Source organism: Saccopteryx leptura, chromosome 8 (assembly GCF_036850995.1).
Source record: "Saccopteryx leptura isolate mSacLep1 chromosome 8, mSacLep1_pri_phased_curated, whole genome shotgun sequence".
In the NCBI taxonomy this organism is placed as follows: domain Eukaryota; kingdom Metazoa; phylum Chordata; class Mammalia; order Chiroptera; family Emballonuridae; genus Saccopteryx; species Saccopteryx leptura.
Window position 1 is genome coordinate 74,843,897 of NC_089510.1, and position 12,340 is coordinate 74,856,236.

At 47.0% G+C, this 12,340-nt stretch overlaps 1 protein-coding gene across 1 annotated transcript in view; it reads right to left on the reverse strand.

Moving 5' to 3' along the window:
* The window catches only part of LOC136379576 (actin-like protein 6A), a 36,295-nt gene extending 27,809 nt beyond the window's left edge, over nucleotides 1–8,486 (reverse strand). Inside the window, exon 1 of the mRNA XM_066346936.1 lies at nucleotides 8,291–8,486. Coding sequence (XP_066203033.1) covers nucleotides 8,291–8,315 — 25 coding nt within the window. The 5' untranslated portion in view covers nucleotides 8,316–8,486. The remainder of the gene's footprint in view (nucleotides 1–8,290) is intronic.
* Between the last annotated feature and the right edge of the window lie 3,854 nt (nucleotides 8,487–12,340).

Below are 12,340 nucleotides of genomic sequence, written 5' to 3' on the forward strand. Positions count from 1 at the left end.
AGAATTCACTTATTAATGGGACAATTTACAGAGATATAGGCAATACTGTATAGGAGAATAATAAAAAAACAGTACGGTACTCTAGGACTAAAATATCAGAGATCTGTTGCTAACCCTAGAGCTGAAGGAATGAAAAAGGAACTATTTCCAGACCCCAGGGAGAACACCATCTTGGAAAGAGCTATGACCTTCAGTTGAGGGACGGAGTCAGCCTTGGCTGAGTCTGAGGGGAAGGATCCAGGCTAACAAACATGCCAGTCTCTCTACTCCTCCTCCCCATGGGCGAGGGTATTCTTGTAATGTCTCATCCAAACTGGGCCACTTCTCAGTGTGAAAAGGTTCCTTTTAATAATTGTATGAGGACATGCGGCACTAAGCAGGAGTCTGGTTACCCTACCACTGGACAAACCAGAGGTCAAGGAGCCCACTGACGCAGTCAGTCTACATGGGTCAGTCTTCCAGGGCACGGAGAGGGTGGAAATGCATGGGAAGTGGACCTGGAGGGGCAAAGTGAAAATATCAGCACACTCCAGCACCATTTTTCATACATTAAGAAAAATATGTCATGCAATTAGAGAAGAAACTTAGCAAAGTCCCAAGTAGAGACCCTGAAGAAAAACAGTTTAATGTATATTAATATAGACCAAGGAAAAATATCATTAAAATAAAGGTATCATCAAAGTTTGCATATTTCAAAGATTTTTAGGACATAAAGTTTAGTGCTGAGGGAAAAAGCTAATAGGTCTTTTCACATTCAAATTCAGAGAAAAGTCTCTTATTATACTTTAGAGCAGCGGTTCTCAACCTGTGGGGTCGCGACCCCACAGGTTGAGAACCGCTGCTTTATGGTCTGCTCGAATTCAATGAGAATCTGCATGGCCACGATGGCGGTGACCACTGGCCATACAGATGGGAAATAGGCTTTAAGATCTATTTACAGAGCAAATAAGCAACAAGATGTTTATCCTGAATACCTAAACCATAACCATACACAAATATGCTATGGTTATATATTTTAAAAATGACTTATGGAAAAACAACCAAAAAACTCTTTTCAATGGTAAAATGTCTTTTCTTCATCGCAGAGATTCTTGCTCCCCATTTACTAGGAACTTATGTTGTGGTAAGGTACCAAAGAATTGAAAAATTAATATTCATGTTTTAGGAGAAAAAGTCAGGTTTCTTGTCCTCTCCTTTCTGTAGGGAGTGAAAGTAAAGGGATGTGGGAGTTTTCTGGCTTGCAGAGACATACTGTGTAGGAAACCTCTTTTACTAGGAAGCTTAAAGGGTATTTTATAATTTGGGTTAAGCATAAGTTACAGAGAGATTTTGTAAATATGATTTTTATACTTGTGCGTGATTCACACCAGCTCAGGATAGACAACAGCACTGTGTTGTAAAGAGATTTTGTGCTGGGGAGACTTAGATTGCCCCTTCCCCCACTTCTGTGAGAAACAGGGTAAAAACCTAGCCAGGTGTGGGGAGGGGAAGGAGAGATTAAGCGAGTCTTTTCCTCTCCTCTTTTTCCTTCTTTAATGGACCATTCACTGATACTTATCTCCTGGCGCCCTATAGACCCCCCCCCCCCTTTCTGAAAACGTGTAATTAATGTATATACCTCTAAACAAAGGAATAGCAAATGAACACTAGAAAATTTAGGAATATCTTTTTATATGTAGAACATTTTCCGCTATTGTTTTACCTTGTAAGTTTTAATATGTAGAGATTTTTTTTTTTTTTTACAGAGACAGAGAGTCAGAAAGAAGGATAGACAGGGACAGACAGACAGGAACGGAGAGATGAGAAGCATCAATCATTAGTTTTTCACTGCGCGTTGCAACACCTTAGTTGTTCATTGATTGCTTTCCCATCTGTGCCTTGACCATGGGCCTTCAGCAGACCGAGTAACCCCTTGCTGGAGCCAGTGACCTTGAGTCCAAGCTGGTGAGCTTTTGCTCAAACCAGATGAGCCCACGCTCAAGTTGGCGACCTCGGGATCTCAAACCTGGATCTTCCACATCCCAGTCCGACTCTCTATCCACTGCGCCACTGCCTGGTCAGGCTCTGAAGAGATATTGTTATAAATACTATAGACAAATGTTATAAGCTTGCTAATGAATTGTGTCATTTCTCCCCCTCCTCCTTTTCCTGCCAACCTGTGTGTGATCAAAGGTATATAACTTGCCTCGGGGCTATATGCGGCACTCATGATTTGGGTCAGCTATGCCTTGTGTTAGCCATATGCAGCCAGCATATTAATAAATTTCCTCCTTTTAATAAAACTCCTTAAAAATTCATTTGGGGCCCTGGCCGGTTGGCTCAGCGGTAGAGCGTCGGCCTGGCGTGCGGGGGACCCGGGTTCGATTCCAGGCCAGGGCACATAGGAGAAGAGTCCACTTGCTTCTCCACCCCCGCCCCCTCCTTCCTCTCTGTCTCTCTCTTCCCTTCCCGCAGCCAAGGCTCCATTGGAGCAAAGATGGCCCGGGCACTGGGGATGGCTCCTTGGCCTCAGCCCCAGGCGCTAGAGTGGCTCTGGTTGGGGCAGAGCAACCCCCCGGAGGGGCAGAGCATCGCCCCCTGGTGGGCGTGCCGGGTGGATCCCGGTCGGGCGCATGCGGGAGTCTGTCAACTGTCTCTCCCCGTTTCCAGCTTCAGAAAAATACAAAAAAAAAAAAAAAAAAATTCATTTGGGCCCTAGCTGGTTGGCTCAGTGGTAGAGCGTAGGCCTGGCGTGCAAAAGTCCCGGGTTCGATTCCCAGCCAGGGCACACAGGAGAAGCGCCCACCTGCTTCTCCACCCCTCCCCCTCTCCTTCCTCTCTGTCTCTCTCTTCCCCTCCCGCAGCCAAGGCTCCATTGGAGCAAAGATGGCCCGGGCGCTGGGGATGGCTCCATGTCCTCTGCCTCAGGCGCTAGAATGGCTCTGGTTGCAGCAGAGCATCGCCCCCTGGTGGGCATGCCGGGTGGATCCCGGTCGGGCGCATGCGGGAGTCTGTCTGACTGCCTCCCTGTTTCCAGCTTCAGAAAAATACAAAAAAAAAGAAAGAAAAAAGAAAAAAATATTCATTTGGACTGGCATCTCTACGTAAACCCGGTGGAACTGTACTTTACAAGAATGTAGCTTTGGGATGGTTACGTAATCATTTTTATACCTCATTGTAGGGCCAGTAGCTGCCACCATGGCTGTGCAGGTTCAGGTTCTTATTGGATTCAGGCAGATGGTAAAGGAACAGTGCAGCCGCAAGATGGTGGGCCATTCGTTTATTAAAGTCTTCTAATGGCGGACAAAACAGGGAAGACCGCTTCCCTCTCACTCAGGGCTCCCAAAGCCCTGACTCATTCTCCAGACTCGCCGAGACTCACAGGCCCCACCAACCTTAGCACTCTCTTTCTCTGGATTCTCTCTGCAAAACAGTCCAAGGGGGAAAAAAAAACCCTTCTCCTACAAACCATAGCAGCAAAGGCCCCTCCCAAGCAGGAAGGCAATCCACAATTTGCAATCTGCCACCCTGAGGGCATGCACTAGCAGCCCTCCACAGACTATACACACTTGGCCCTGTCCTGGACAATGCAAAATAGAAGCAAGTAAACTTAAACACGTTTCACAATCCTTTGCCCAACACTCATTTTCTTCAATGAAATGGGAACAGAACTACCATTTCCTATGGTTGTTGTGGATTAACTGAGTTAATCAATGTATTCAGTGCAACACATAAAAAGCCTCTGGAAGAATTTTTTTTTATTGTCATATATTGAATAATTCTTTTATAGCCTGACCTGTGGTGGCGCAGTGGATAAAGGGTCAACCTGGAAACACTGAGGTTGCCGGTTCAAAACCCTGGGCTTGCCTGGTCAAGGCACATATGGGAGTTGAGGCTTCCTGCTCCTCCCCCCTTCTCTCTCTCTCTCCCCTCTCTATAATAAATAAATAAAATCTTTAAAAAAAAAAGGAAAAAAAATTCTTTTATTGATTTTACAGAGAAAGGAGAGGGAGTAGGGGGATCAATAAGTATCAACTCATAGTTGCTTCAGTTTAGTTGTTCATTGCTTGCTTGTTGCTTTTGCTATGTGCCTTGACAAGGCAAGCCCAGGGTTTGGATCAAGTGACCTCAGTATTACAGGTTGATTCTCTATCCACTGCACCACCACAAGCCAGGCTTAATTTTTATTTTTAATTTACTGTGTTGAAAAGGTATCAAGTGTCTCACTCAATATTAACACTCTCTACCCATGGCACTGTGCCCCTGCATGCCCCATACACAGTCACTCTCCCCTATTTCACTCCCTTTGCCCCCTCCCCCATCTCCATCCCCCCTTTTCCTCTAGGAATCACTACCCTGTTGCCTATCTGTTAAGAATATACAATTTAGCTACTCCTCCTCTTGGTCAAAAAAGTTTGTAAATATGATATATATGTTTGCTCACTTATAGTTTGCATTGTGCTTGGAGAACAGGCTGTAAGCAGGCTGGGTTGTTATAGCCTAAGGCTTAGTTTTAAGACTAACCTTTTCTCCACACCCACACCCTTGACTGATTATATGATGTGGGATGGTGAATTCTCAAGAGGAATCCCATTATGCCTCAGATAAGTGACTTTGTATCAGAGACTTCCTTGTTTGTAGTGTGTCTGTAAAGTCATGGTGCACTTTTGACCGGTCACAGGAAAGCAACAAAAGATGATAGAAATGTGAAATCTGCACCAAATAAAAGGAAAACTCTCCCAGTTTCATACCTATTCAGTGCAGTTCCATGTGGGCTCACACACAGATTTTTAGGGCTCCTTAGGTAGCTATCCCGTATAGCCTCTACAGACTCGTCACTGACAGATGGCCTACCAGAACGGGGTTTCTCCACCAAACTGCCGGTTTCCTTCAACTGCTTATCCCACCGAGTAATGTTATTCCTATATGGTGGTGCTTCGTTATAAACGCGCCGATATTCACGTTGCACTTTGGTTACAGATTCGAATTTAGCAAGCCACAGAACACACTGAACTTTCCTCTGTACCGTCCACATCTCGACTGGCATGGCCATGGGCTGCTCTGCTGTATACACGGTGTTACATCATCATCTGCGCATGCGCACATGCTGCCACATCATCCTACAGAAACTGGGAGGGTTTTCCTTTTATTTGGTGCAGATTTCACATTTCTATCGTTTTTTGTTGCTTTCCTGTGACTGGTCAAAAGTGCACCATGACTTTACGAACACACTGTATATTGGATTAAAGGTTTTGATTTCTATACTATAAAGTGGGGCAGACCAGGAGCTTGCTCTCTCTCGGTTCCTGAGATTAGCATTAGGGAGGAGAGCACAGAAAGGCCACATGGAGGAGAGAAGAAGGAGCCAAGATGGCAGAGTGCTGAAAGAGAAGCCAGTTTGTGCAGAGAGAAGATGGGGACAGAGATGAGTAAGGCTAGTGAGCTAGAAAACTTTCATTCTAGGAAACTCGGATAAGTCAGTGGCTTTGGGAGCCTTGAATGGAAAGTTTTCCCACTGTGTTTATTTCTTGCCCCCCCCCCCCAGGTGCAAGCTAGGATTAAAGCTAATGGCCCACCAGTTCTTGGCTCCGTTGTTTCATTACCGTCTGTCCGAATCAAATATGAACCTGCGCAGGCCAGGTAGCTGTGATGGTGGCCGTGGCTACTGGCTTTATGTAAGGATCAAGAAAAGATCAAATTGTCAGATTCAGGACAGTGTGCTGGGATTGCCAGAGTGTAGACGCAGAGACAGGGAGGTAAGGATAGGGACCCTGTAAGGCTAAGAACAAAGGAAGACAAACGTTTGCATTCCATTGGTTAGAGACCCTTATCAGAAGTTTATGTTTGTAAGAAATGACATCGGATCATTTATAGCAAAATGGTGGGATCTTGACAACATTATACGGAGTGAAATAAGTAAATCAGAAAAAACCAGGAACTGCATTATTCCATACGTAGATGGGACATAAAAGTGAGACCAAGAGACATTGATAAGAGTGTGGTGGTTACGGGAGGGAGGGGGGGGGGAGAGGGAGAGGGAAGGGGGAGGGGCACAAAGAGAACTAGATAGAGGGTGACAGGACAATCTGACTTTGGGTGATGGGTATGCAACATAATTGAACGACAAGATAACCTGGACATGTTATCTTTGAATATATGTATCTTGATTTACTGATGTCACCCCATTAAAAAAAAAAAAAAAAAAAAAAAAGTTTATGTTTGAAGTTCGCCAATGAGCTAGACCCAGCCCCCGTTGCTATGCTATGTGCAACTCCCTTAGCGAATAAGTAACCGCTATTTTTGCTTCTGTATTATGCTTGCTTACTTAGGATATATAAGGAACTAGCTGTAAGCACCAGGGGCGGTTCCCATTTGCAGCTCCTACTGAGTAGGGTGTCTCCGAATATCAGGGAATTCGCCCCTGCGCAGGTGAAACTGGCCAATAAAGTTACATCTAAACCTACCTCTGAAAGTCTCTGACATTTGTTTTTTATTATACCCAGTGGATGCTTCACTTTATACCTCCCTTCTTTGATCCCGTCCCGGGAAGAGTTCTTAATACACGGTATTTAATAAATATTTAATAAATACTAGCATTATTAGCATCCATTTCTACTTTTATCATATTAACCGATTCCTTTTAAGGAAATATTCAATGAACAGCCTCTACCTACATCCGAGAATCTGTGGATCTAATGTCAAACAGCCTCCAGAAGCAAAGGCACACAGACCCAGCTTTTCTGTCAGGATTGCATCTTCAGATGAGGAAGAGGTAAATCATGAAAATCTATCTACTCAGCTTTCTCCAAAGTAAAATGGGAAACTACTGACATTCACATTTGAGAAATCAAAACCAAGAACATAAATATGGAAGAAGGGGGGATGAGGGTCAGCATACCACCTCAAAAAAGGCTCAAGCTACACTGAAAAACAAGAACTTTGAAAACTTGACTTTTATCCCCTACTAATAAAATGCCATACCCTTCAGAATCAGAGTGCTTACTAGACACAGTAACAACAGCAACACCTCTGTTCTGTCTCCTTGTTGTCCCAACTCATCAAACATAAATCAAGAATCATATACATCTGGGCACATCTGTAAGAATGGAGGCTCTGACTCAGTAGATTCACAGAGACTGGAGAGTCAGCCTTCCTAAAAAGCTTGCAGATGATGCTGAACGCTTGCTCCATGGACCACACTTGGAGTGCAAGTGAAGCATTGTCTCACACTCACCCACTGGCTAGTGGGGGGAGGAACAAATTTTTCCTCACTCTAAAAGTTCTTTAGGCTGCCCTAATAAGCAAATAAACATCAGGCAGATTAGTAGGAAATAATTTCATACATACATTTGTATGGCAGCCCCACAGACCTGAAGGTCAGAGACCCCACAGGCACAGGAGTTCAGAGACAGAAAGGGGTATCTAGGTGTATAGGACACTCTGAGTTACAGATGAAGTAGTGCACCTTGGGGACTTCAAAGGGTCACTGCAGGGTAAGGAGAGCAGATGCTTAGGAAATACAGGTGTGCTGTGCCATGTAGGTGAGTCAGAAAGACACAACTGTTGGCACTCTCACGGGCAAGGCCCCTAATTCAATGTATCTGGATAATTAAAGGGAGGGGAAGATTCTCTCCAGGCTGAAGCTCAAGTGGACATTAGCTCTCAATGACCCGCACATTCCTGAGGCACACCGTGGGCTGGCGGGTTCCAAACCCCCACAACTACGGAGGCTCAAGTTGGGAAAAGTCAGGCCGCCTGTCCAAGCCAAAGCGCTGCAGAACGGGGAGGCTGCGACCACACCGGTCCCTGGGACTCCCGGCACGTGGTAACTCGGAGAGCCCGGGCAACAGAGGGCAGGAGTTGCGCAGGGAGCGCGGACGGCTGCGTCCTGGGAGGCGCCGCTCCTCCGACCAGCCCGCCCGCCCGCGCTCGCCGCGCCTCCGCGGGACGCTGCGGAAACCCCGTCCGCTCGCAAACTGCAGGGAACTCCCAAGTTGGGGCTCGCGCGCCCCCGACACGGCCGGTTTCCGGACACGCCGGGGAGGTGGACCCGGGGCCGCCCCCTGGATGGGGCTGCGCTCCCAGCCGCGAGGCCGGCGCGCGTCCTCAAACCCGCTCCTCCGGGGACTCAAGCTGGAAGGGGCCCGCGGGCGCCCGCAGACCACGGGGCGGGGACGGTGGGGAGGCGGGAGTCCCGGGAGGGAGCCCGGAAGGGACGGCCGCCGAGGGGAGGGGCGGGAGGCGCTGGGGGCGGCGGTTACAAGCCCCGTACGCACGGCGCGCTCTGGTCCGGCCGGCCGCGCACACTCACCTCCCCCGTACACGCCGCCGCTCATGGCTGCTGTCGCCGCGGTCCCTACGCTGAAGGCTGCCGGGCGACGTGAGTGCAACGACGACGACCACGGGTCCTGACAGGCGCTAGCCTCTGATCTCCTTAACTTCTGCCGCCACCCCCCTCAGGCAACAAAGCGGCGTCCACACACCCGCGGCGCACTCACACTTGCTGTCTTCTCCTTTCAGCCAATCACGAGAGGGCCGGCTGTCCTTTAGCCAGTAAGAACTAGGCTCTAAGGCATCCTGCTGCGGCACTGTCATGATAGCCAATCGAAGGCAGCCGTCGGGGCGGGGAGAGAAAAAAGCGACAAAAGGAGTGAAAGAATTGGAACGAGGGCTGGAGGGGGCGGAGCCATCCGAGTAGGCGGGGGACCGCGGCCGTAGGAGAGAAACGGGCAGGTTATTGGTGCTACTGGCTGCGGAGGGTCAGTGGAAACTTGCTAGAGCTAGGTCTGCTTCTGGAGACAGTCTGGAATTTCGGGTAAAGGAGTTCCACGTGGTAATTACCGGTTTGGGAGTATGGCGAATGCTAATTTTTTGCCCAGAAAAAAGTGTTTTCAACTAACCTTTATGTTGAAGTAATAAAAATGTTATGCTCCACTTTGGTGTAAAGGAATCGGTAAATCCAACAAATTGATAGGGTTCTGATATATTTAAAATGGTTAATAATGAAAAGACGTGCCAAGGTTAGGTAGCACCTTAGAAGTTATATATTTATGTTTTATTCTTCAAGTATATAAAAGTTATTTTTAAAGTGTCATCAATCTCTTGTGAGACAGATACAGAACAATGTAATTTAATCAGTCCACATCTAATGAATACCTAATACATCTCAGATCTGTCTTAGTCCACTGTTTTGTCAGCCCAGTTGAAATCTTAATTGCCTCTTTCTGAATTATGCAACAACTTGTGGCTTTGCCTCTTGGCCACACTACAGGCACCTTGATCTATGAAAACACTCAATTCTGTGACACCACTCCCACTCAAACCCTCACACTCAATAGTATATCCTTAAGTTGTTTTGTCTAGAATCATAGGAGCTACTCTTAACCTGAATAACAATTGGATAATGCCCCTTCAGTCTCAGTGCCAACACTGTGGCAGAAAGTGATTGATAGGGTGGAAAACAAGGCTAATGATAATAGGGGGAACTCAAGAGTTAAAACTTAAGCTTGAGTAATGGTGACTTTGGTTATGGTCAGTGGGCCTAATGGTTAATGCAAGTAAAAGCTTTTTTCCAGGAACAGGTCTACCTGGAACAGGCCTACAGTACTGTAAGGCCAAGGGTTGCTGCCATCGCGGCCATACACATGCAGGTTCCCATTAGATTTGGGCAGACAGTAAAAAAATAGTGGAGCCAGAAAATGTTGGACCACCCTTTATTAAAGTCTCACACCGGCCTATGAGCAAACACACAGGGAAAACACTTCCCTCTTCATTTATTCAGAGCTCACAAAGCCCTGACACATTATCTGGTTCCACAACCAGGAGAATTTTCTCTGGTTCCTCCTAGAAGCAAAGGACCCACAAGTCTCAGTGGAGCTCGCAAAAGCCTTCACCTCTGGTTCCCCATCTGCACACTTTCTCTCTCTCTCTCTCTGTCTCTCTCTCTCTCTGCAAAAACATGGCTTCTCTCTTCAACTCCTCCTTTTTCTCTTTTTTCAAAACTTGCTGGTGGGAAAACTTCTCCAGCAAACATTAGCAAGACAGTGGCCCTTCCCAAGCCAGAAGGTAATTTGCAATTTCACAGATCACATGACTGGCACTGCCCAGCACCATTTTTTAACACTAAAAGTGAGCAAACTCAAAAAATACAAATTTTACAAACTCATTTGCCCAACAAGTACATAACAAGATCTGCAAGTAATATACCTTTGTGCTTTTGGGAGAAACAAGTTTGAAACAGGTTTGCTCACTTTTATTTTGCCTAATTGTTGCATTGGCCTGGGGCAGTGCCCTATGTGTATAGTCTGTGAAAGGCTAGAGTGCTTGACCTCAAGGCAGCAGATTGCAAACTGTGAATTGGCTTCCTGCCTGGGAGGGGCCATTGTTTGCTGCAGAAGGGGTCTATTTTTCATCCAGCCTATTGCTGGGGAGTGCTGTTTTGCTTATAGGGGCCAGTGAGTCCCGTAGAATCCGGAGAATGAGTCTGGGCTTTGGGAGCCCTGATTAAGAGGGAAGCAGTCTTCCCTGCCTGTTTGCTCATCTGCCCTTATGAGACTTTAATAAACAGAATGGCCCACCATTTTCTGGCTCCACTGTTCCTTTACCATCTGCCCAAATACAATGTGAGCCTGCATGGCCACCACCATGGCCACTGGCCTTACAGTGAGATCTCCTCAGGAGATCTCCAATGGATTCCCTTTGTGCCCCAGGGGGATTGCCCACAAAGCCTTTGTGCTCTAATAAAGTGACAATGAAAAGGAAAAAAATAAAGAAAATAATATTGTAAATAAAAGAAACATTTTATTCAAACAATAATACGCTATAATATGATAAATGCATAATAAAAACATTTGTAATATTATATTGTAATTATGCTTACATATCTATTAATTTTTAATAATAACTAAGAAAAAAGTACTCATTTAGATACAAATACATCATATCACACACAATGGATCAACTCTGCGTCAATTGGATACGGACATTTATAGATTAGTCTGTCAATATGAAAAAGGAGGACAAGTAGGAGGACACTTTTCAAGGGAGGACGGAAGTTACAAAAGAAGGCCTGTCCTCCCTAAAGGAGGACGATTGGTCACCTTAGCTCTAAGGACAAAATGCCTGCTGACTATGATCTGATGAACTCTCCCCTGGCATTCCAAAACCTTTACCCTTTTCTTCCCTAAAAAAAAGTTTATCTGGGGATATGAGGTTGAGATAATTTGGGAAAATAAACCCCCTGCCCGCAGTCTCCCCAGATTGTCAGCCATCTGCATAAAGTGCCCATAAAGATTCAATTTCTATCTCTACTTATTTGTCTGAATTGGTAGACAGGCAGCATGAAGTCCAATATTTCACTGAGAAAACTCTCACTTGCTTGACAGTATAATTATCATGTACCTGTTCACTTATGAAATTCCCACTAACCCCATAAGATAATGCAGAGGTCAGCAAACTGAGCCTGAGCCAAATCCAACCAGCATTCTGTTTTTGTATGGGCTGTGAGCCAAGAATGAGTAGTCCATTTCTCAATGATTTTTTTTTTTTTTTTTTTTTTTTCATTTTTCTGAAGCTGGAAACAGGGAGAGACAGTCAGACAGACTCCCGCATGCGCCCGACCGGGATCCACCCAGCACGCCCACCATGGGGCGATGCTCTGCCCACCAGGGGACGATGCTCTGCCCATCCTGGGCGTAGCCATGTTGCGACCAGAGCCACTCTAGCGCCTGAGGCAGAGGCCACAGAGCCATCCCCAGCGCCCGGGCCATCTTTGCTCCAATGGAGCCTTGGCTGCAGGAGGGGAAGAGAGAGACAGAGAGGAAAGCGCAGTGGAGGGGTGGAGAAGCAAATGGGCGCTTCTCCTGTGTGCCCTGGCCGGGAATCAAACCCGGGTCCCCCGCACGCCAGGCCGACGCTCTACCGCTGAGCCAACCGGCCAGGGCTCTCAATGATTTTTTAAAAATATTTTTATGAGGCCCTGGCGGATTGGCTCAGTGGTAGAGCGTCGGCCTGGCGTGCGGGGGACCCGGGTTCGATTCCCGGCCAGGGCACACAGGAGAAGCGCCCATTTGCTTCTCCACCCCCCCTCCTTCCTCTCTGTCTCTCTCTTCCCCTCCCGCAGCCAAGGCTCCATTGGAGCAAAGATGGCCCTAGCGCTGGGATGGCTCCTTGGCCTCTGCCCCAGGCGCTAGAGTGGCTCTGGTCGCGGCAGAGCGATGCCCCGGAGGGGCAGAGCATCGCCCCCTGGTGGGCAGAGCATCGCCCCCTGGTGGGCGTGCCGGGTGGATCCCGGTCGGGCGCATGCGGGAGTCTGTCTGTCTCTCCCCATTTCCAGCTTCAGAAAAATACAAAAAAAAAAAAA